This window comes from Protopterus annectens, chromosome 4.part0, assembly GCF_019279795.1.
Source record: "Protopterus annectens isolate FY-2018-M chromosome 4.part0, PAN1.0, whole genome shotgun sequence".
NCBI classification, from domain to species: domain Eukaryota; kingdom Metazoa; phylum Chordata; order Ceratodontiformes; family Protopteridae; genus Protopterus; species Protopterus annectens.
In genome coordinates, this window is record NC_056733.1 from 784,391,439 (window position 1) to 784,415,923 (window position 24,485).

Sequence of the window (24,485 nt, forward strand, 5' to 3'; positions counted from 1 at the left end):
TGAGTACTACAGAGTGCTACATTATGAAGAGCCAACTGAAGTGCCATGGCCTCAAAGACCGACACCTAGTTGGGATCTTTGGACCTTAGAAGTTAGATCCAGACCAGGTCACAATTTTAACAAAGACTGGTACAGAAGAAGAGCTGGAGTTAGTAATAAAGGAGAAAAAAAGAGGTATACACCTGAGTAGATGATATACCAACATAAGTATGCAAGTGTGGGAAAGCATAGTTTAGGAGAGGATTTTACAGAGTCAGCTAATTATGTTATTGCTTCCTGTCAAACCCTAGATTCAAGGAAGCTAGTTATTGTCACAGTCATATTACAGCCCAGGAAACACTCCCACCCTTAAGTACATACGCTATGATCAGATGGGGATTGTCTTTGAAAAACTTTTACAATTGCCCAAGAAACACTCCCACCCTTAAGTATATACGCTATGATCAGATGGGGATTGTCTTTGAAAAACAACTTTTACAATTTGATTAAAAAATCATTGGTAATATAGGATGCAATCAGATAGACTAAGCCATTAGTGGTCACTAGTATGGAAGCCGAAAAAGCATTTGATTGTGCAAATTAAACTTTTTTTGTTGTTGTTTTAAGGCAATATGGTGTTCCTCACCTAGAGTTTGTGGACATAGTGACGCCAGTGCAAAGGGATGCTGAAGCTATAACAAAACTGGGCACTGGGGATGCAGAGCATAAGCAGAGGTACAAAATCAGGATGTCGGTTTTCTCCCATTCTGCTCTCATTATATTTAGAACTAGCTAAGAACCAAAGAAAGTGTGCTTTCAAGGGGTACAGTGCAGTAGGTAAGCTCTGCAAATTTTCAATACATGCCAATGAACTGTACATCTAAATGGCTGATCTTGATAAAGATTTATACGCACTGCTCTCAGAAGCACTCACACACACACACACACACACACACACACACACACACACACACACACACGCAAGCACACGCACACACACGCACACACACGCACACTGTATGAATTTAATATAGACAAGGTCCAGAAATAACAAGGGAATACCCATTTTAAAACAGTCTAATTATATAGTTTATCTGGGTATAAAACTTACTAGCTACCTAGCAGTAACAGTGGAATTAAGCTATAAGGGTATCTTACACAAAAGTTTGGTTTGTTTCAGAAGATGGAAATGGACATGCTTGAATATTATGCAGAGTACAGGCTTTACACTGACTTGTTTTACCAATGGTTCTTCATGCTGTATAAAGTCTACCTGTCCCCTATCTGCTAAAGCGCGTGCACGCACACACACACGCACACACACACACACACACACACACACACACACGCATGCACACACACGCACACACACACACACACACACACACACACACACACACACACACACACACACACACACACACACACAATACAAGCTAAGGACTTCTTTTAGCAGGGAGAAAAGCCAAAGGTCAGCTGGATGATTCTAAAGCTAACCCACTGCACGGTGGGGCTGGTGGTCCCAGATTTTGAAAAAAACACAATGGCAGCAAGGGCAAAAGTGTTTTTTTCGGTTTGAAAACTGAATTTTAAGGTTGCTGGAAATCAACAACTCCTTTATTCACATCTTTTTACATTGGGTCAGGGTGCTGCTTCAACTGTCACAGCGTCTCTCTCTATTTAGTGCCACCCTCTCCTACCTTCTTTGACCATCATACCTTAATGTGTAGGTTTACTCTCATGCAATCCATCCATGTCTTAGCTAGATGCTCTCATTTCCTCTTCTCTTTTTCCTCTCCCTCCCAAATCTTCTTCACCAAATCATGTTCTGCTTTCCAGCATGTGTGACTGAACCACCATAATCTGTTTCCTTGATCGTCTCTACAACTGGGAATACTTTGTTTTCAGTTCTGATGTCCTTTTTTCTTCATCTGTCCTACAATGTACATCCTACCACTCATCTTAGGTGCTTCATCTTCACTATCTCAAGCTTCCACAACTCTTCTGTGTTCGCTGCCCAAACTTCTGTACAATACAGAGCAAAAATGTAGCTAGTTCAACCAGCACCCCAGGCCAGTACTATGAACCACCTCCCCACTCCCTCAGGTCTTCAAGTGAAGAGGAGAAAACCCCCACATCATTGTAACAAACTGAACCCTATATTGTAAGCAATGGGCTTATTGCATTTAGATCTACATACCCTCAAGGTCTTCCACTGATGAGCAAAATACATGGACATTCCATCTACTGGCACACCAACCAGGTAGCCAGATGCATGACACACCCACCCAACACCAGCCCCATTCAGGTCCCATTTCTGTGTCCTGCCCCAAACCCTCCTTCAACACATATTTTATTAAAAAAAAATCTTTGTAGCAAAGAGTTGCCTGCACAGAGCTCTATGGTACTCATGTTTTTGTTTTAAAAAAGCTTACTGTAGCAAACTGCTTGCTTCAGTTTATGCCCTGCTTGCATGGAGTGCTACACCTCTCAGGTTTTAGTTAAAAAATATTTTTTACAGTGCAGTGAGCAGTTGCTAGAGTTTAGACCACACACAGACTGCTATAACACTTAGAGTTGACTGCAAATGCAATATCGGATTTTAAAGCTGGTGCTGCACTAAAGAGAGATCAGCTGATTATGCCACCCCAACACTTTCCACCCACGGAAGTTTGCTCCTCTCGCCCCATCCTAGCTATGCTACAGATACAGCGCACCCATCACACCACTGATCTGTACTTTTCTTTGTCAACCTTCTGTTGCACACTACTCCAAACACTCTGTGCCAGTTGGCTGCAAAACTTCTGATTCTAGCCCTGAAGTCATTCAGATTTCCCCTCTCCTCACTACCCTTCCCAGATAAATGAAGCTGTTAACCTGTCCAACTAACTTCCTTTCTATCTCAATTTTCGGCTTCTTCTGAGGCCCTAAGTGACTGCCATACCAAATGTCTTCCCATGTGCCTTCAGTTTTGCATTCCATTTCAGTCATTTATTGAAGTTTCAGTGTCAGAGTGAGCTCATAATGCTGGTAATCTGTCCTTTCCAACCTGACTGCTAATGTAGTCCATCATCAATATGAAAAGTAGTGGTCTCAGAGGTGAACCGTGATACACCCCCCCCCCCACTGCCACTGGAAACCCCTCTGAGAGTCCAAACACTATTTCTGCTTGTATCAATGGGTCACTTTACACAGGCTATTAATTCTGCCAATGTTTCTGGGACTTTGAACCATTACAGGACTGCTCAAATCAGTTTTCTCAAGACCTTGTCATGTTTTCTCCAAGTCTAGGAATGCCCAGTTGGCTATTTCCTAACTTTCAGCTTCTTCTCCACTACCCGTCTCACTGCAATCACAGGGTTGGTTATGTTGTATCTTGATCTGTATTCAAACTACTCATCTCATATCTTTTTCTACTAATCTGCATGTTCATTTTTCAATCACCCACTCCAGCACTTTCATGCAGTGTGACTAGAGTTTGATACTCTGTACTGCTCACAGTTGTGAATGTTCCATTTGTTGTCGAACACTGGCACCAGAGTGTTTAGTCTTCAGTCATCTGGGATACACTTTCTTTATGCAGCAATGAGAACCCTTCAGGAGCCATTTCTTCTCTAACTCACCAAACATCTTGATAATATCTGCTGTGCTTTCATCTAAGCCTGCAATTTTCCTTAGAGCAGTACTTACTTCTTTCTTCGTCGCTCTTCACTCTAGGCTGCGCATGGTGGAATACATCTTCTCTGCATTTTTCTTCATTCAGAAGCTGTTCAAAGTACTCCTATCCACCTTTGATGTCCTGTGGACTGGTGAGCAGACTGTTGTTGGCATCCATTATGAACAGCATCAGCTGAAAATCTTCTTTATTTATTTTATTTTATTTATTTTACATTTGTTGACCGGGCTAGTCCAGCTGGATATGTCCATTTTCAACGGAGGCCTGGGGAGAAAAGCTCCACAAACAACAACCAAATAGGACAAGACAAAGATATTTACAGTAGAAATTGGTACATTACAAAATTTTATAACATATTACATACCTAGGATTTTATATTCTGTATTTATCTTTCTACCTTTGCTTTACAATCTGAGAGAGTTTCTTTGTGGCATCTGTTCATCCTCTTTTCAAAAACTGGTTGACTTTTTTTTCTGATGCCTTATTCTTAGTTATTCTGACTTATCTCTTAGCCTCTTTTTTAGCCAAAAAATATTCCTTCTTAACCTGGCTCATCTTTCCTTCCAGCCACGTCTTCATGTATGCCTTCTTTCTTTTGATAATTTCCTGGACTTCTGGGTTCCACCACAAGCTTTCCTTATGTACCCAATTTCACCTCAAATAGAAACTAACCACATAACTCAAAGAAACAATAACCATGTCATCTAACTCAGTAAATCCTAATAACCTATATAACAACTTTATTCTTCCGTCACTAACTCTAAAACAAAAAAACTCACCAATTATTTGATGTGCCAGTTCAATTTACCATCAATATATATGTATTCTTCTTGTATCAACGTTTGCAAAATTATCCTAATGTGCACAACTTACAACTATGTACAAACCTACAATTTGTCTAATATTTGATATTACTCTTATTAACTGCTATGCTTTGTATTTTGTACATGTTTGGAGCTTTTCTCCCTGGGCCTCCACTGAAAATGGGTTTCTGACCCAGTCGGACTTTCCCAGGCACCAAATGTCAATAAAATAAATAAATAAAATGTCTGGCTTGGTCATATATCAGTTCTATGATTTCCACAGAAACTGCTGTAAGACACTGCATTTTTTTTAAATTCTGCCTTTTTGTCTTCTTCCTGAGGAGCTAGAATCCAGAGTAATTCCTTGAACTCTTGTAATGTCATTCCAGTCAACTTCCAGGTCTACAAAGTACAGTTGTGTACATTTACTATAAATGTAGATGTCCGAGTGTATTCACTGTTGCAGTCATCACATTTGGCTTATTCTGCAAGGGGTAGCCCTCAGTCGGCCCGAATACCAGAGGCTTAGTATTTTTGCATCGGTTGCTGTCGCTCCAGGACTGACGTCAGGTCGTCAGTGGTATAAAATCAGGCAGCTGATGCCATTACATCAGTTTTTCTTTCCCTGTCAGGAGCCCCCAAATAGGGAGCTAGGTTATGGTGGAAGAACACCACCAAAAGAAAGTAAATACCAAAATTCCCTGTAAGGAGAGAGGAAGAGAGAGAGAGAGAGAGAGAGACAAGGGGGATGGAGGGAGGGAAACCAGGACTGCAACAGTGAATACACTCGAACATCTACATTTATGGTAAGTGTACACAACTGTACTATGTTCTTCGTGTTTCACTGTTGCAGTCATCACATTTGGGTTGATTCCTAAAGCTGAAGAAAAGGGTGGAGGCAGTCAAGAAGACTGGGGGCTGGCTAGGATGCCCTGCAAGACTGCGGTGGCAAAGCCTGCCCTGGATTTGGAGAAGCTAGGCAGGTGGTAGTGCTTGATGAAGGTATGAACAGATGTCCATGTTGCAGCCTCCAGTATTACCCTGGTGGGGACCCCTCTGAGAAAAACTGCAGAGGTAGAGGTTGCCCTGGTGGAATGTGTCCTGACCCCCTTTGGGGGTGGTTTCCCGTGCTATTTGTAGCAGAAATGGATACAGTGTGCTATCCATTTGGAGATTGTTTGTTTGGATATGGCCTTGCCCTCTGCCCCTGCCTTGAAGCTGACTAGCAAATGATCATTTTTTTCTAAAAGATTTAGTCCTGTCCAGATAGAATCTGAGCTGTCTGTGCACATCTAGAGAATGCAGAATCCTTTCCTCCTTGTTTTGTGGGTTATGGAAAAAGGTGAGCAAATGAATGGATTGGTTGAGAGCCACACTGGACATCACTTTAGGCATGAAGGATGGGTTAGTCCTGAGGGAGACCCTGCATGGAAAATAATGAAGGGTTCTACAGCCATGAGTGCTTGTAGCTCTGATACTCTTCTACATGAAGAGATGGCCGGAAGCAAGGCTGTCTTCCAAGAGAGGAATCGTAACTCTGCTGTAGCTGCAGGTTCAAAGGGGGATAGGGTGAGCTTTTCTAACACAAAGTTAAGGTCCCAAGTTGGGGAAGGAACTCTTCTGGGTGGCCTAAGTTTTTAACACCTCTTAGGAACTGTTTGATGAGAGGGTGTGAGAAGAGAGATGGCTCTGTGCTGTAATGAGCAGAGATGGCAGAGGCATGAATTTTAATACAAGAGAAGGACAGACCCCTGTGTAGTAGGTCTGCTAGGTAATCCAGGATGAGAGGTAGGGAGGGCTGTGCCGTACCGGCTCCCTTAGCTTGGATTCAGATGCAAAACCTTTTCCACTTGTCAGCATAGGATTTTCTAGTGCTGGGGCATCTGGCCTTAAGTATAGCATCTAGGACTTGTTTCCTTAGGCTGGCAGCTTGAGGAGAGGTCAGTGAATAAGCCAGGCTGCCAGGTTGAGGGTCTGCAATTGGGGATGCATGAATTCTCTATTCCTCTGGGTCAGGAGTGTTGGGAACTGAGGTAGGTGCCGTGGTGGCAGGGGTGACAGGCTGCACAGCAGTGGGTACCAGTGCTGGCATGGCCATTCTGGGGCAATCAGGACTGCCCTCGTTTTTTCCTCCCTTATTTTGAATAGTACCCTTGAAATGAGTGGTAGAGGGGGGAAATGCATAGACCAAGATGTTTATCCACTAGAAGGATAGAGCATCCACTTTCCATGCCTTGCTGTGAGGTTCCCTGGTGCAGAATTTGCTGAGTTGATGATTGGAGTGAGAGGCAAAGAGATCCACCTTTGGGGTGCCCCATTTCTGGGTTACAAGGGTGAAGGTCCTGTGGTGCAGCTGCCACTCTTGTGGGTCTAGCAGGTTTCTAATTAAGCTGTCTGCCAGAGAGTTTAGGAAGCCTGGCAGGAATTGTGCTAGCAGGTGTAGGTGCATGGCTGAGGCCGTGTGTCAAAGGTTCATGGCGAACCTGCAGAGAGGATAACAGTGAGTCCCTCCCTGCTTGAAGATATACCACATCACTGTGGTGTTGTCTGTATTGATCAGTAGAGGCCCCAGGGAGAGTAGGGGCCTGAAAATGGTCAGGGCATGCTGAACAGCTAGCATCTCTTTTTGGTTGATGTACAGATGTATTTGATTTGGGCTCCAATGGCCCTGAATGCACCTGCTGTCCAAGTGTGCACCCCAGGCACAGTCTGATGCATCTGTGGTGAGGGTCTGGGCGGCGTGGGGTTGTGAGAAGGGAAGTCCCTTGTTGTGGTTGCATGCTGCTGCCTACCAAAGAAAATCTTTCCTTAGACAAGGAATCACTGGTATGATAGTTTCTAGGTCTTGAGAGTGTTGACACCAAAGGCTTTTTAGGTACCACTGTAGTTTCTTCACATGCAGTCTGAAATATGGAATGAGTAGAATCCAGGAGGCCATGAACCCTAGAGCTTGCAGGATTTTCCTTGTGGATAACTGGCTTCTGGGGGTTAGTTGAGAGAAGTAGCCTGTCAGGTAGGCTTGTGTTTTTGGAGTAAGGAATGCCATCTGGGATGCTGTGTCCAGGCTTGCTCCCAGGAATACAATTTTTCGTGTGGGGACTAGTTTTGATTTCTTTTCGTTGACAGTATACTCCAGGGAGGTCAAAAGGTCAGGTGCTGTAAGCAGCTTTTCCTGACTGTCTGCCTGAATCAGGCAGTCGTCTAAGTATGGGCAAACTCTGGGAGCAGAGGACTAGCCAAAGGGAAGCGAGAGAACTAAAAATGCATAGATCCTGCCCTGAAACGTAGGTATTTCCTGCATGATTCTCTGATTGGGATGAGTAGGTAGGCCTCTTTTAGGTCTAGGGTGGCTAACCAGGCATCCTTGGAAAGCATTGGTAAAAGCTGCTGGAGGGTGAGCATTTTGAATCTTAGTATCACCAGAAGGGTGTTTAGAGTGGACAGATCGCGGATGGGGCACCATGTGCCCTCTTTTCTGGGTACCAGGAAGAGTCTAGAGTAGAAATCTTGGCCTATCTGTTCTGCAGGAACATGCTGTATTGCCCTCATGGAGAGCAGGAAAAGGACTTACTTTTTGGCCTCTGCCCACTGGTTTGGAGGAAGATCCGGGAACCCTTTTGGGGTTGGCGGAGTGTGAAAATACAATCTGTATCCCTGGGACACTATAGGTTCATAGGGTGGTACTAGGCTATCAGCCCTTGGGCCTATACAAGCCTAGCCATAACAATTCCCTGGCTATTTCTTCTCACACTATTTACTTCTCTGTTCTATGTTGAGGACCCAGTGGTCTTTGGTAATGGTGGCCCAGTTGCTTGCGTGGAAGGAAAGTTTTCCTCCTAGGGGCAACAAGCAGGTAGGCAGAGGTAGAGGGTGGAAGTGTAAAGTCATTGTGAGTTCTTACCATAAGGGGGTGACTTGGCACTCCCTGTTTTTGAAGAGGAGGAACTCCATTTCTTAGATCTCTGCATTCCCTGGGGCTGTTGTCTGGGGGGGGGGGTCTGCTTCCCCTGGGTCTGGGCTGAGCTGGCTTGGAGGGGGCAGGAAAGGACCAGTGCTTGGAGGGGCAATACCTACTGAACCTCGGTGACTGGACCTGTAAGAAGTCTTTTACTGTCTGCATAGATTTTGCTTTTTCTTCCATCTTTTTTAAGGCCTTTTCTGCCTTGGTGCCAACTAAGTTGTTTTTGTTCAAGGGTGTGTCCAATAATATGGATTTGACATGGTCTGGCAAGGTCTGTTCCTTTAGCCAAGCATGCCTTCTAAGGACAGAACGGTGACTGCTGCCCTGCAAGATGCTTCTAGGGCATCAAAACCACATTGTAAGTGTGCTTAGTTACTTTACTTGCAGAATGCATTAACTCTTGTAATTCTTATATTTTTTGCACAAGCAGGAAAAGAAGATATTTTTGTTTGAGGAGTTCCATGGTATGTTGCTGATATTTCAGCATGTGGAACTGACAGTTTAATGCTCTAATAGCAAGAGTAGCGAGGTGTATACTTTTTTACCCCATCTGTCTAATACTCGGGAATCCATATCTGAGGGGGTGGGATTCTTAGCTGAAGTTGCTTTGATTCCTTTAGGTCCTTGAGAAATGACCTTGGTTTCCTGGGAACAGGAGGAAGAGTGTCAAGAGTCAGACTGGATTCCATAAAAACATCATCCACAATATCCAGGACTCTCTGTCTTATCCTTACGTTTTTTTGGAAGAGCGGTAGTCGGATGGCTTACCAAAGCCATATTGGAATTAGAGGAATGAGAGAGAAAATATCTAGCTACAATAAGGGCCTGACTATGTATAGTTCTGGCGTTGAACAAAGCACAAAAGTGACAGCGGGGGACTTTGTGGTTTGGGCCTAAAACAGGTGACACAGTAAGAATGGAAGGCTCGGTGTGGTATTTGCTTTCCACAGATGAGACAATTGTTAACTTTTTCTGACATCGGTTAGAGCAAGAAAAAAGGATCCCCAATGGGGCACTTAGCTTTAGAACAATTTGGAAACAAAAACTCGGGTAGCGGCCGACCGTCACTCGTGCGACTGGCATTCGGGCTCCTCGGCAAGAAAGACTGATGTAATGGCGTCGGCTGCCTGATTTTATACCACTGATAACCTGACGTCAGTCCTGGAGTGACAGCAACTGACGCAAAAATACTAAGCCTCTGGTATTCGGGCCGATTGAGGGCTACCCCTGGCAGGATAACCCAAATGTGATGACTGCAACATTGAAACACAAAGAACATCCTAGTCTCTCTCTTGGACCACAGAGACTGCTCTAACCACTGCTTGCAGCTGGCTGTGGCCACCAGTGATTTATACTGGGAAGACTTTGCAATCTCAGATTTCACTCCAGTGACCTTTCCTTACGAAAAAGGCATCTGCCTGAAGTACATGTAGATCATTCTTGTAATGTGAGCTTGTTATTGTCTCTCTTGCCAAATCATGTGATGGCTAGAAAGAAGTCTAGAATGGCCTATCCTTCTTTATTTCTGCTGCTCCATGAATGTGGACTGAGGAAGTGTTCATATTCTGCTCTGTCTGTTCTGATATGAGCACCTAGGTTCCCCATTATGAATGCCAACTCATTTTATCACTCTTGATCTAGAAGGTCCTGCAAGTGCTATCAGAATGCACACTTTTCCTCACAGACCAAACCCTGCTGTGCATATGCTGATTCTATGACTACTACACTATCTATACACTGAAGTCTGACTACAATGAATCTGTCACTAATTCTGGTGACATCACTCACTGTTGTCAGATGTCTCTTACTAGAATTCACATACCATTTCTAGTCTGTCATCCTGAGTAGTAGTCTTTGGATCCTAAGCTAAATGGCTTTTATGCACTGCCCTCCTATCTTGTCTCCTGGGTAAGTAGGATATCCAGTGTCCTTCCTACCATCTTGTTGTCCACTTCCAAGGTACGTCCTGTCAGCAAACCTAAATTCAGTCTTAGAATCCTTAGTTAATTTTTGGCAGGTTGACTGATCTGCCAAGAAAGGCAGAATATTAAGGCATATAGGAGGGTTAGGGGGCTGTATATGATGCTGAATGGGAAAAAGACGGAAGTAGGGCAAAGAGGATTTAGTGGCGACAGTACAGATTTAAAGAGGAACAAGGTGGGCAATGAAGAATACAAAATTAGAAAGATGGAAGAAAGAAACATTACCAGTAAACATAAATAAGGTGGAGATGTCTAAGAATGGACATGAACAGTAAATTAGAAAATATCAACATTTAATTTACTGGGTGCAGATGATGAATGCAGGTAAGCCCTTATGACAGGAACAATTTTATTAGATATCAGGAACGCAGATGTCTTAAAGAATTATTTAGGTAGCTGACTACAGTTTTTAAACAAATCATACTTGACATGTTGAAGAAAAGAGATTAGCCCCTGTGGTTTAACTTGCTAAATGTAATTAGAACAAAATCACAAGTCAAGACGGGGTGGTTAGTCAACCATGTAAAATTGTGCTGGGTATCAGGCAAGTTATCAATGAATACATTTAAACTGGAATGGCAGTGGAGTCTAAATACACAGATTACAAAAGTTAGTAACTATTGCTAGGCATACCACTAGGTCCAGAGCGTTCGACTGAACAGTAATGCTTGTTAAAGTATTTTATACAACTTCTAGGCTGTCAAAGATGTTTCCCTCTCTCTCTCCTTGCTGTTGGAGAGGTAAAAAAGACAAGCTGGGGACTGAATGCAAATAATTTGGGACTGTGAAATTCTCAACAGTTACAGATTTGAATGCTAGAATCTGTATGGTGTACATGGCCTAACCAACATTTCTAACATTGACTATTTTATTCCAAGTAAAGGAGACTTAACTTTGTTGGGCTGATCAGAAACTTTGTTTAATCTTTTGATGTGAGCAACAAAAAGAAGGCTGTAACAGTTCAACAGAAGTAAGTTACAGCACCGGCAGTAATGCAACAAAACCATGACTTTGAATATTCAACAAAGGATCCTAAGGTTAAACAAAATATACTGAATAAAAGGATGACCTGGTCTCTGAGCATGGGCAATGAAGCTTCCACTTAATAAATAGGTGGAGGGAGTATCATCTGAAGGAATATCTGTACTGAGTAAAGACTGAAAAGTACTACAAAAATGAACAATGAGAATGGAGTTTTAGGGTTGTAAAAAGTATATGAGGATATAAAAAAGGCCAATTGATAGGACTGATTATTTGTTAAAATGCATTCACTATCTCTCTTTATGACTTAATAAAGTTAAAATTTTGCAATAAAAAAAGTTTACACTAATGCAACTTCATGACTGTTACATCAAGTGTTTTTAGCAATTTCAGTGCTCTGTGACTGATTATATCACCAGAGTCATGGCTGAAAATGCTATTTGTGACAAGTCCGCCAACTTGGCTAACAAAGGAAATAATGAAATAAATAAACAATGTGGTATAAGCAAGGGAGTCTGACAATGCATATGTCGGCACCTTCAACAGCAAAGACTGCACTGCTCTTCACAGGGAATACAAAACCACTGAGTAAATGAGATGAATAAGCCCAAATGTTAATAATTTACTATTACAATGATATTACCTGGAAGATGATCAGCTGCTGCTCTGTCTGTATTCAGGTACAAAAATAAAACCATACTGAACCCCCTTACCACCACATTCCTTTGCTTATTAGGTATTCTCACCAATGCTGCACGTTTCAACTTTTGTATTATAGAGGGTGCTATGCCAAAATGGAATTTGTTTTTTTTTCTTTTAAAATAATATAAAATTAAATACATCAACCACCAAAATTGTTAAATTAATCTACTTTATAAAGAACATCCAAGTCACTTTTACCTCATTCCTTATAAGATGATTACATATGATCATAGCTAAGTTTTAGTGGAAGGGTATTCAAGCTGTCCTTGCTTGTTTTTATTTATTTTATTTTTAGAATATGTTTGTATATTCAAGCCAGTGCATTTCTTTGTGCCGGTCCCAAGCCCGGATAAATGTGGAGGGTTTAGTCAGGAAGGGCATCCGGCGTAAAACTTCACCAAATCATTTCATGCAGACACCAGTAAATATTTCCATACCGAATCGGTTGACGCCTGGGTTAACAATGACCACCACCAATACGGTTATCCAACAGGGTGCTGGCGGAAATTGGGCTACTGTTGGCCGAAGGAGGAGAAGAGGCAGAAGACATGGTCGAAGGCAGGAAGAGAGGGGAAAGGCTAGGACTGTGGTAGTGAGGGTCGGAACTCTGAATGTTGGCAGTATGACTGGTATAGGGAGAGAGCTAGCTGATATGATGGACAGAAGGAAGGTTGGTATATTGTGTGTGTAAGAGACCAGATGGAAGGGGAGTAAGGCTAGGTGTATCGGAGGTGGGTTCAAATTGTTTTATCATGGTGTGGATGGAAGGAGAAATGGCATAGGAGTTATTCTGAAGGAACAGTATGCTATGAGTGTTTTGGAGGTGAAAAGAGTGTCGGATATAGTGATGTTTATGAAGCTAGAAATTGATGGTGTAATGATGAATGTTGTTAGTGCATATGCTCCACAAGTTGGGTGTGCAATGGATGAGAAAGAAAAATTTTGGAGTGAACTGGATGAAGTGGTGATGACTGTACCCAGGAGTGAGAGAGTGTTGAGTGGAGCAGATTTCAATGGGCATGTTGGTGAAGGGAACAGAGGGGATGAGGAAGTGATGGGTATGCATGGTGTTAAACAAAGGAATGCAGAAGGTCAGATGGTAGTGGATTTTGCAAAAAGAATGGCTGTGGTGAATACGCATTTTAACAAGAGGGAGGAGCATAGGGTGACATACAAGAGTGGAGGAAGATGCACATAGGTGGATTATATCTTATGTAGAAGGGCCAGTTTGAAGGAGATTGGAGACTGTAAAGTGGTAACTGGAGAAAGTGTAGTTAGGCAGCATAGGATGGTGGTTTGTAGGATGGCATTGGTGATCAAGAAGAAGAGGAGGAGTGTGAGGGCAGTGCCAAGGATCAAATGGTGGAAATTGAAAAAGGGTAATTGCGAGGTGGAGTTCAGGGATGAGTTAAGACAGGCACTGGATGGCAGTGAAGAGTTACCAAATAGCTGGGTAACTACAGCAGAGCTAGTAAGGGAGACGGCTAGAAAGGTGCTTGGTATCACAACTGGACAGAGGAAGGACGACAAGGAGACATGGTGGTGGAATGAGGAAGTACAGGAGAGTTTACAGACAAAGAGGTTGGCAAAGAAGAAGTGGGATTGTCAGAGAGATGAAGAAAGTAGACAGGAGTATAAGGAGATGAGGTGCATGACAAAGAGAGATGTGGTGAAGGCTAAGGAAAAGGCATATGAAGAGTTGTATGAAAGGTTGGACACTACGGAGGGAGAAAAGGACCTGTACCGATTGGCTAGACAGAGGGACCGAGCTAGGAAAGATGTGCAGCAGGTAAAGGTGATAAAGGATAATGAGGGAAACATATTCACCAGAGAGGAGAGTGTGTTGAGGAGATGGAAAGAGTACTTTGAGGGGTTGATGAATGAAGAGAATGAGAGGGAGAGAAGGTTGGATGATGTACGGATAGTGAATCATGAAATACAATGGATTAGCAAGGAGGAAGTAAGGATAGCTATGAAGAGAATGAAGAATGGAAAGGCTGTTGGCCCAGATGACATACCTGTGGAAGCATGGAGGTGTTTAGATGAAATGGCAGTGGAGTTTTTAACCAGATTGTTTAATGAAATCTTGGAAAGGGAGAGGATGCCTGAGGAATGGAGAAAAAGTGTTTTGGTACCGATTTTTATGAATAAGGGTGATGTGCAGAGCTGTAGTAACTACAGAGGGATTAAAGTGATCAGTCACAGCATGAAGTTATGGGAAAGAGTAGTGGAAGCTAGGTTAAGAAGGGACGTGATGATTAGTGATCAGCAGTATGGTTTCATGCTGGGAAAGAGCACTACAGATGCGATGTTTGCTCTGAGAGTGTTGATGGAGAAGTACAGAGAATGTCAGAAGGAGTTGCATTGTGTTTTTGTAGACTTAGAGAAAGCATATGATAGGGTGCCTAGAGAGGAGTTGGGGTATTGTATAAGGAAGTCAGGAGTGTCAAAGAAGTATGTAAGAGTGGTACAGGATATGTGCGAGGGTTGTGTTACAGCGGTGAAGTCTGCGATGGGAGCGACGGATGCGTTTAAGGTGGAGGAGGGGTTACATCAAGGATCAGCTCTGAGCCCTTTCTTATTTGCAATTGTGACGGACAGGTTGACAGACGAGATCAGACAGGAGTCCCCGTGGACTATGATGTTTGCAGATGACATTGTGATCTGTAGTGAGAGTAGCAAACAGGTGGAGGAGACCCTGGAGAGATAGAGATATGCTCTAGAGAGAAGAGGAATGAAGGTCAGCAGGACTAAGACAGAATATATGTGTGTGAATGAGAGGGAGGACAGAGGAATGGTGAGGATGCAAGGAGTAGAGGTGGCGAAGGTGGATGAGTTTAAATACTTGGGGTCAATAGTTCAGAGTAACGGTGAGTGTAGAAGAGATGTGAAGAAGAGTGTACAGGCAGGATGGAGTGGGTGGAGAAGAGTGTCAGGAGTGATTTGTGACAGACGATTACCTGTAAGAGTGAAAGGGAAGGTCTACAAGAGGGTAGTGAGACCAGCTATGTTATATGGGTTGGAGACAGTGGCATTGACAAAAAGGCAGGAGTTTGAGCTGGATGTGGCAAAGTTAAATATGTTAAGATTTGCACTGGGTGTGATGAGGGTGGACAGGATTAGGAATAAGTATATTAGAGGGTCAGCTCAGGTTGGAAGGTTTGGAGACAAAGCCAGAGAGGCAAGATTATATTGGTTTGGACATGTGCTGCGGAGAGATGCTGAGTATATTGGGAAAAAGATGCTAAGGATGAAGCTACCAGGTAACAGGAAAAGAGGAAGGCCTAAGATAAGGTTTATGGATGTGGTGAGAGAGGACATGTAGGTGGTTGGTGTGACAGAGCAAGATGCAGAGGACAGGAAGAAATGGAAACAGGTGATCCGCTATGGCAACCCCTAATGGGAACAGCTGAAAGAAGATGATGATGATTCCGGAGAAAGACCGACGTATCAGACCTGTTGTCAGTACCTTTTAAACTGATATACATATGTGCAATGCAATGAACCACAAAGCCCAAAGCAGCTTTCTAACATAATTCATCCTAAATTCTACACCTGTTTCTGTAAGACCCTGACAAGTAGGAGGTGTGGGGTACACTTGTCCATCCACACAAATCCTAAAGCAATTTATCACTTGGCATCCCTGAATATCACATCAGTTCTACAGCAGATACAAATTCTGTAGATGTCCATAGGTTATAAGTGTGATAAACAATCTCTGAGGATTGACAGAATCCAACTGTTCTGCTTCATCCAATATACTTAACCAGAATGCATGCAAAGAAGATGAAACAGGGCTCTAATTTAAACAATAAGCGCAATGTATGACTATCTTACTGCCAAACTCATGCACTGCAACCATGCAATAAAAACAGCTGCAGCATTCACACAAAGCACCACATTACACTATGAAAGTGATGCAGCAGCTTAGGTTTATTTCTGTGTCATACCCCTGAGTAACAGCTGATAAGTATAACGGTACACTACATCTCACTTCTACAGCTAATGCACAACTTCATATTAAGCCACTGGTGGAAAACAGGGTGTTGTGTTACTCAGCTTATCTTAAAACAGAATAAAATTCTAAATTATCACTCACCTATCTTGTAGTACCCATGAACAAGAACTATGCCAAGATTGGTGGGCTTCAGCCTACGGCCAGTCTCAACAGTCACATAATTTCGCTGACAGACGTTGTTAATGTGTACTGGAATGCTAGCATCCGTTCCTAGTAACACAAGATTTGCAGTGTCATTACTGAGTCTCAAAGTTTGCTAAAGAATACCATTTAGTACACTATTTCCCCGCCATCATTTATAGACCACATATTAGTACTGAATGCCAACTGTATAGCAAATGGATTTTTTATACAGCCTTGTAAAGTGACACAACATTGTATAGACAATAACACAACACAAAGCAGTCCCCAAGTGGTATAGAATATAAAAACAGAAAAGTTGCTGTGATCAATGGGCAAATTAAACAAAATTATTTTGCTTTACTGGAAAAATTCACTCACGCTCTGACATAGACTGCTGTGAGGGAAAAGTTAGTTTCTGCTTTCTTGTAATTTGTATTGATTCACTGCCTGATTCTGTTTTGTATATTGTAGTGCACTTTATTTACATTGTGTTTTAATTGTATTCTGCTTTCAGTTGCATATTTAAACTACGAAAGAGCCCAGAGTTCTCTCTTGTAAGTCACACAGTAATTAACATTTTCCCATTCTTCCACCCTGTTGGCATGTTTTTCACTTATTCCCTCCAATGGAGCTCAGTACAAACTGATAAGGTATGTGAAAGATGTATTTACACAATGTCACTGGAGACATAAAATCACTCCTAATGTCAGTCAGGTTGTCAGTAGTAAACATTCTGTACTCATCACACACAGTACAAAGCAAACAAACAGATCCACATATGTTGAGGTACCTAAATGTAACCTTCATAAACCCCCAAACCCTCCAACAGATGAAATACACATAAATACCTTCAGTAGCCCTGAATACACTCTTTCAAAATAGCACCCACCAACAGATACAGCCACAGCTCGTGGAGCCTCTACTTCTAAGCCAATAAGGCAAAACATCACACAGTCCAAAATTCTGGTCATTGGAGACTCCATTGTGAGACACACTGATGTTCCTCTCACAAGGCTGAGTAAGGAGAAAGTCATGGTCATTTGCTTATCATGGGCTAGGATCTGCCAAGTTTCGCATGCACTCACATCACTGGACCACAAATACCAGTAGGACTCAGACACAGTCCAAGTGGTTGTAAATGTAGACTCTAAGAAGACAGACATCATGGAGACTAGCATTGGGCAGCATTTTACATTCTCCAAGGAGAACAGATGATGACTGACTTTAATAACTGGATTACTTTCTGGTGTCATTCTAAGGGGTGCAATATTTGTCATCTTGGAAGAAGATGGCCAAAGGACCACACTGCTTTGCCAGGGATGGCCTATACCTCTACCTGCTGGGCTTTCAAATATTAGCTATAACATTGTCCTTTACCATACTGCCTTTTTAAGGCAATGCCAAACTGAAAGTACTTTCAATATAACAACTCAAAACTAAGAAAATATAAAGACATTAATGCTTAATAATAGGAGTCTAAACAAAAAAACTTCACTCCCTACAAGCTCTCTTCACCCTAGAAAATGCTGATGCCTGTGCAGCCACCGAGACATGGTTTAAAGCCGTGGCGAGCATACCAATAATACAAGGCTATAATTCCCTTCCACACATTTAGACCAGCTACTACACAGACTAAAAGTGAAGGTGTCTCAATTTACATCAAAAATAAATATACCTCAAGGCTGGTCAAACAGGACAATGCACTTGAACTTCTTCACATTCAAATCACCATAGGCAAAATCACATACCACTTTCTTGCAAGTTATAGGTCAATGGCCTAGGAAATCCATAACAAGTATTTAAGCTTACTGCAAACACTCAACATGCAACCAAATACCATATTCATGGGCGACTTTAATTATCCCACTATAAACTGGGAATCATACATGACTCCAAACATGCAGGCACAGAGATTCTTGGATTTTTTAAACACAAAGTCCCTGGACCAGACTGTCAATACCACAAACACTGGTGCAAACATACTGAATCTGGTCCTAACTAATACTGGAGAGTGCTGCACACTCCCCTAGTGTAATCCTCTCTGGTAAGGTCAGACCACAAAACGGTCTCCTTTGAAATAAAAAAATAAAATCCAGAACCACAGCTAACCTTGCAATGTTCAGTAACTTCTCTAAGGCTAACTTCCTACTATTAAGTGATAACTTGGCAATATTTCAAGCCCCCATAAACCCTGAGAATAGTTCTGCTTATGTGGAACTGTTCACGGAAACCCTATACAAGCATGTCAAAAGCTGCAAAGAGGAAGCTGTATCTATCAGGAATAAGCAAAAAAAAACAAATTAAAATCAAGGCACCCTGGTGGAATCACAACAATAGGTTCTATAACAGAAGGAAGAAACTCATGGCAAAAATTAGCTGATGTACAATCCAGCAAAATAAAAAAACTCTCATCAAACTAAACAAACTCCTCACAGGAAAAATAAAATCTACCAAAGCAAAATTTAAGGTAAATTTGGCCTCACAGACCAAGAACAGCCACAAGGCATTCTTTAGCCATGTCTACTACCTCAAAGGCAATATACAATTGTGGACAGAGCTTGTTATTGTAGCCACCTATATTGAGCCAGAAAATACAGCAAATCTACTGGCAGACAAATTCATCTCTAACTTTACCCATCTCTCTCCCTCAACCTCCCCCTCAGGAAAAAACATTATATATCACTTCCCTACTATCAGTAGGGAAGAGGTCCTCAAAAGCCAAAAGCACTGCATCGATGGGCCCACACAATATCTCAAGATGCCCTCAAAATAGCATGAAACATGACCTATCAGTCCCATTGAAATAGCTATTTAACTGTAGTCTCCAAAAAGGCTTTGTGCCTAATGAATGCAGAACAGCAACAGTCATCCCTCTGCACAAATGTGGGTCATCTACAGATCCTACAAACTAAGACCCATAAGTCTCACTCATCTTATATGCAAAGCCATAGAAAGAATTATCATGGAAATGATCAATAATGAAATAGCAACCCTCCAGAAAATGGACCCCGCCCAATATGGTTTAATTAAGGGCAGGTCATGTCTACTCAACCTGGTGGGTTTCTTTGAGAAGATAAGCAAAACAATGGATGAGATCAAAACAGTTCACACTGCTTACCTTGACATGGCCTAGGCATCTGACACAATATCCCAGTTGGGTACTGTTGACAAACAACAGTTTAGATATAAACCCTTATGTCACCCAGCTGGCCCACAGACAGGACCAAGGAAGTTAGAATTGGGGAGTCTTCCTCTACAAACAGGCCAGTCATTAGTGGAGTCCCTCAGGGATCAGAGGTGGGATCGCTCCTTTTTGGCATTTACTTCTCTGAAGTCAAGGCCAATGTCAAAGACCTCTGGCTGACCAAATCTGCAGACAACTGAAAATTAAGAGCAGTCACAGAATTACCCACTGGCACTAATGTTCTCTAGCAAGAGATGACACAGACAAATAACTTGTGTTATAGCCATGGGCTAAAACTAAATGCCAAGAAATGCATAATAGTATCTTTCTAGAAGTCATCCACCCATGGTAACAATCATTATTAATAGCACAACCCTTAGAGTCAACCCAGTTGTCAGGGAAGTGGGGACATACATAGTAATTTAGCCTTTGACCATCATGTATCTACAGTAGTGAGGATGTAATTCTATGCTGTACAATGTATAAACAAAAGTGTGGCGTCTAGATCAAAGGAAGTAATTGTTCCAGTGTATTCAGCATTCATCAGACCAATCACTGAGCATAACGCACCCTTTGGTATGTACCTAACTAGGCATATCCAACAAATGTAATGCTCACAGACGTTCCTCACTAAAAGAATACAGTAAGTAACACGTCCTATGCATACCACCACAAAGCTCTATACCTATATTCTGTCTTCTACAAGCTGCTGAGGGAATATCTATGCCTGGCTTGCAAGGCTTTGTCAGACCCCACCCTCATGGACCTCCTGCATATCCACAAAACAAACAACACCAGAATTACCCATTCTAAAGACTTAAACTTTTCCCTGTGATATAAACAGGACCTGCTGGAGAGACAGGTATATATATTCCAGAGACTATCCCTTCTTTGGAAAAGGTTCCCCATCCATGTGAAGCAAAGTTCTTCCCTAACCCAATTCAAGTGTAACTTGGACAACTGGACAGGGAACAGGAAATTCATCGCTGGTTTGGCACCTATGTCTCTAATGGACAGGCAGCCTGTAAATGGTTTACCTCCCAGGCCCCTGCTTACACTTACCAAGGGTATCAAAACTTGTCAGAGATTTGGGATGCTTGGCTATGCTTAAAAAGGCCCTAGTGGTAGTTAGACATCTACACACATATGAACCTATGAACAAATTACAAATATAGTCAAATGTTCTGTAAGCATATACTTCCCATTTTATGGTTGCTGTGTCTCCTTCTTGAGAGAACAAATCAGTATATGCTCCTGTTTTTTCTAGAAAAGACATTATCTTAAAGAACTTGTAGAGATTACATTTAAACTCTGCAATTAACACATATTTCACAACCTTCTACAGAGGCACCATTGAGACAAGCAATATCACAGTACAGTACGGGAACTGCAAGGTTAAAGATTGTAAGGCTCTCCAAAGGGTGGTGAAGGTAGCAGTTAGGATCACTAGGTCTACGCTTCCCTCTATACAGGATCTGCACTCTGCACAGTGTCTTGATAGAGCTACAAAGATTGCCAGACACTGAACCCACCCTGCTCAGGGACTGTACTTACAGAAGTATATGTTGCAAAATGACTAGATTCAGAAATAGCTTCTTCCCACAGGCTATCAGACTACTAAATTTGAGTAGCAATGCAAGCCAACAGGTCACCTAGTCAGAGGGAAGCCTCTCAGTCTGAAGGGGAATCTCTTTCCTTAAAGTGCAATCAACCCACTGTAAGGTTCTTCTCACCTGTGCAATAGCTCAATGAAAGCATCTTACTTTTTTGTGCAATAACTCAAAAAACAAGTTACATTCCACACAACTGAAAATGCTCATGTCTCATATGGGTCAAGACGCAATATATCTACATGTGCAATACTAAGTGCTAATAGATAAGAGATGCAAAAATGTAATTTGTCCTAGTGTCATGTCAAGTGTTAAAAATGTTTTTATTTGTATCTGTTGTCTGCACACAGAGCTTGAAGCAACAGAATTTCGTTTAGTCTGCACTGAGGTGTGGATCTAAATGACAACAAAGATTACTTTGACACACATACACACACACACACACACACACACACACATTTATATATACTTATTATAGATCCATATATAAATATCGATAATGTGACAGCCTGTGGATGTAAGCAACTGACACTATTGGCTATTTGATCACAGTTAGTGACCTACTATAATGTAGACACACCCCATTCCAATTAGCCCCAATGCTTTCTGCAGCCCCTCCTTATTTTGAAGTTACTAGCTCCTACTATTTACATGCCATTTTACAAACCTTCAATTTTCACAAAAAACAAGCAAAGAAGATTTCCATTGGCATCCCTACAAATCCCCTTCCAGCCAACTCCAGTAATCATCTTGTCAGGGCTGCAGCCTTCCTACAGTTTGGAAGGAACAAAAATGCCTTTAGGTGGCTGTAGGGCAGAGAGAATGAACATACATTATACTAATCAGACAACATCCTGAAGCTGTGTGTGTTGCTTCCATCATTCCTAACCTGTAGCCACAGAAAAAAAAAAGTTGCCAGCAGGTGATGCTGGGAGACTTGGGAGGCACAGGGCTGAGAGATTTTACAGCCAAGAATAGTTTCCAGTTATGAACTCTTAGATAAAAATTTCTCAAGAGCATTAGACATCTGCAGAATTCAGCAATCAAGGACTACATATTTCTTGTGGTTTGCTGTAGTTATATGTTTTTATGTTATACTGACTCATAACAGAACACAATAAAACAAGAAAAAACGAAAAGTTATATACTTATCATAATGACAGATCTGTGCTGTCTTATTTTTGTCTAGTTCAATATGCAGAAATGTTGGATCCAATGAACCAACCGGCACCTTATACCAGATTATTAGATCCTACAGCTCTGACTCCTCTCCATTATCCACAATTCTCCTCTCCTGACTGAATTACCTCAGACTGAGTTTGATGACTGACTATAAATGTTCTCTAATAATGTAGGAACAAAAAGGAAAAAAAGATGGCATTTCGAAAAGATATCCACTACCAGGAAAAGTGGAACAAGATACAGACAGGGTCCAAACAAAGTCTGATAGATGCCTATAAGAGATAAAATGACTAATTGGAAGGGGAAGGAGGGAGGGGGTTGAACCAGAAGAAAATAAGACAACACTGAAGTATTATGTCATGTACATATTCAATGTCTATTTTTATCTGATTCAGTAAGTGGGACAGATTCTCAAGTTACCCAAAAGGGACCTGGGTGGACTGAAGGAAGGACATTCCTGAGTATGGCAGAGCCATAGGATGTGCAAGTCCTAGACTGCACATCTAACATAATGAGAAACAAAGGTAAGAGTTGCAGACCAAGTCACTGCTGCACATATGACTAACAAGTACTCTTTTTGCAAAGGCAGTAGAAGTTGGCTTCACTGTGGTAGTGTGAGCCTTAAACTTAGAATGTAAGGATAGCCCTTTTGTCTTATAAATGGAGGAAATTCAATCTGCTAGCCATCTAGATAGTATAACTTTAGACACATGTCGTCCAAGCTTTGTCATGGAAAAAGATACAAATAACTGGTCTGATTTTCTGAAGTCCTTAATATGGCATAAATAGAACCTACGGTGCCTATGTACACATCTAAAGCATACAGGGTATATTCCTCCTTGTTACCAAAGTCTGGAAATAATACTGGCAACATCATTTTTTGGTTCAGGTTAGATTCTGAAGCCACCTTGGAAAGGAAGGAGGGATTTATCCTCTGTGAAACCCTGTCCTTAAGAAAAATAAGGAAGGGTGGTTTGCATGAAAGTGCTTGTAATTCAGACACACGTTTTGCTGATTTAATGGCACCTAAAATATAGTTTTCAAAGAAAAGAACTTTAGATCTGCTGAAACTGCTGATTCAAAGGGATTTTGGGTCAAAGAGTGAAGTAAAATTGTAACATCCCAAGAAGGGACTGAATCAAGAACTGGATGTCTGAATAAAAACATTCCTCAAAGAAAGGCCTTGGTTGCCTTAAGAGATGCAGTAGATGAATCATTATGTCCTCTGTGAAAGTTAGAAATGGTGGCCATCTGGACTTTAATTGTAAAGTAGCTACAGCCTTCCGTAAAGAGTTCAGAAAGGAGTTCCAGAATTGCTAAATAATGGGTATAATCCCTTTGAAGATGCCTATGCAGAAAATCATTTCCATTTGTTTTTGTAAATATTTTTGGTTATTTCCTTCTGAGAAGACTAGATCATGTGGACTAATGAGGCAGAAAACTTGGCATCTCTGGCTATCGTTAAAAATTGGAGAAACCATGAATTGAGTTTCAGGGACTGGAGATACATTAGAGGCAACCTGGCTGGGTGACTAAGAAGATCCAGGTTGGGAACCCATTGAGAGTGCAGAATATGAGGCCAAAGAAAAGGGAAATTACAGTTGTGTACACTTACCATAAATGTAGATGTTTGAGTGTATTCACTGTTGCAGTCATCACCTGTGGGTTATCCCTGCTGCTGTGGCCCTCGGCCGCCCTGAATACCAGAGTCAATGTTTTTCTGCATCGGCTGCTGTCGCTTGCTGTCTGACGTCAGGACATCAGTGCTATAAAGGAAGGCAGCTGACACTATTACATCAGTTTTCCTTGCCCTAACCAGTCAGAGACCCAAGTAAATATGGTAAAGTGGTCCTGGTGGCTAAAAGCCACTGTTAGAAATTGATGTCTCCCTAAAGAAAGACGATATAAGGGGGAAGGGGGAGGGAAACAAGAAAGTACAGTTGTGTACACTTCCCATAAATGTAGATGTTTGAGTGTATTCACTGTTGCAGTCATCACACTTGGGTAATCTGCCTGTAGGTAGCCCTCAGTCGGCCCAAATACCAGAGTCTTGGGATTTCTGCGTTGGATGCTGTTGCCTCATCCATGACGTCAGATCGTCAGGGGTATAAAACATGCAGCCGACGCCAATTACATCAGATTTTCTTGCCCCAGATGTCAGGAGCTCCCAAAATAGGAAGCAATCAAATGGTGTGGAACACCTCCAGTAAAAAGTAAATACCATTTCCATAAAATATGGGCAAAAAAGAGGACAGGCAGAAAGTATAGAAAGACAGGGGGCTGA

General features: G+C 41.9%; 1 protein-coding gene across 4 annotated transcripts in view; it reads right to left on the reverse strand.

The window, feature by feature from the left end:
- The window catches only part of TOP3B (DNA topoisomerase III beta), a 1,356,925-nt gene that overhangs the window by 454,543 nt on the left and 877,897 nt on the right, over window positions 1-24,485 (reverse strand). For all 4 annotated transcript variants that reach the window (XM_044068737.1, XM_044068738.1, XM_044068739.1 and 1 more), the window contains one exon: window positions 16,184-16,312. In XM_044068737.1, the coding sequence (XP_043924672.1) occupies window positions 16,184-16,312 (129 nt within the window). The remainder of the gene's footprint in view (window positions 1-16,183; window positions 16,313-24,485) is intronic.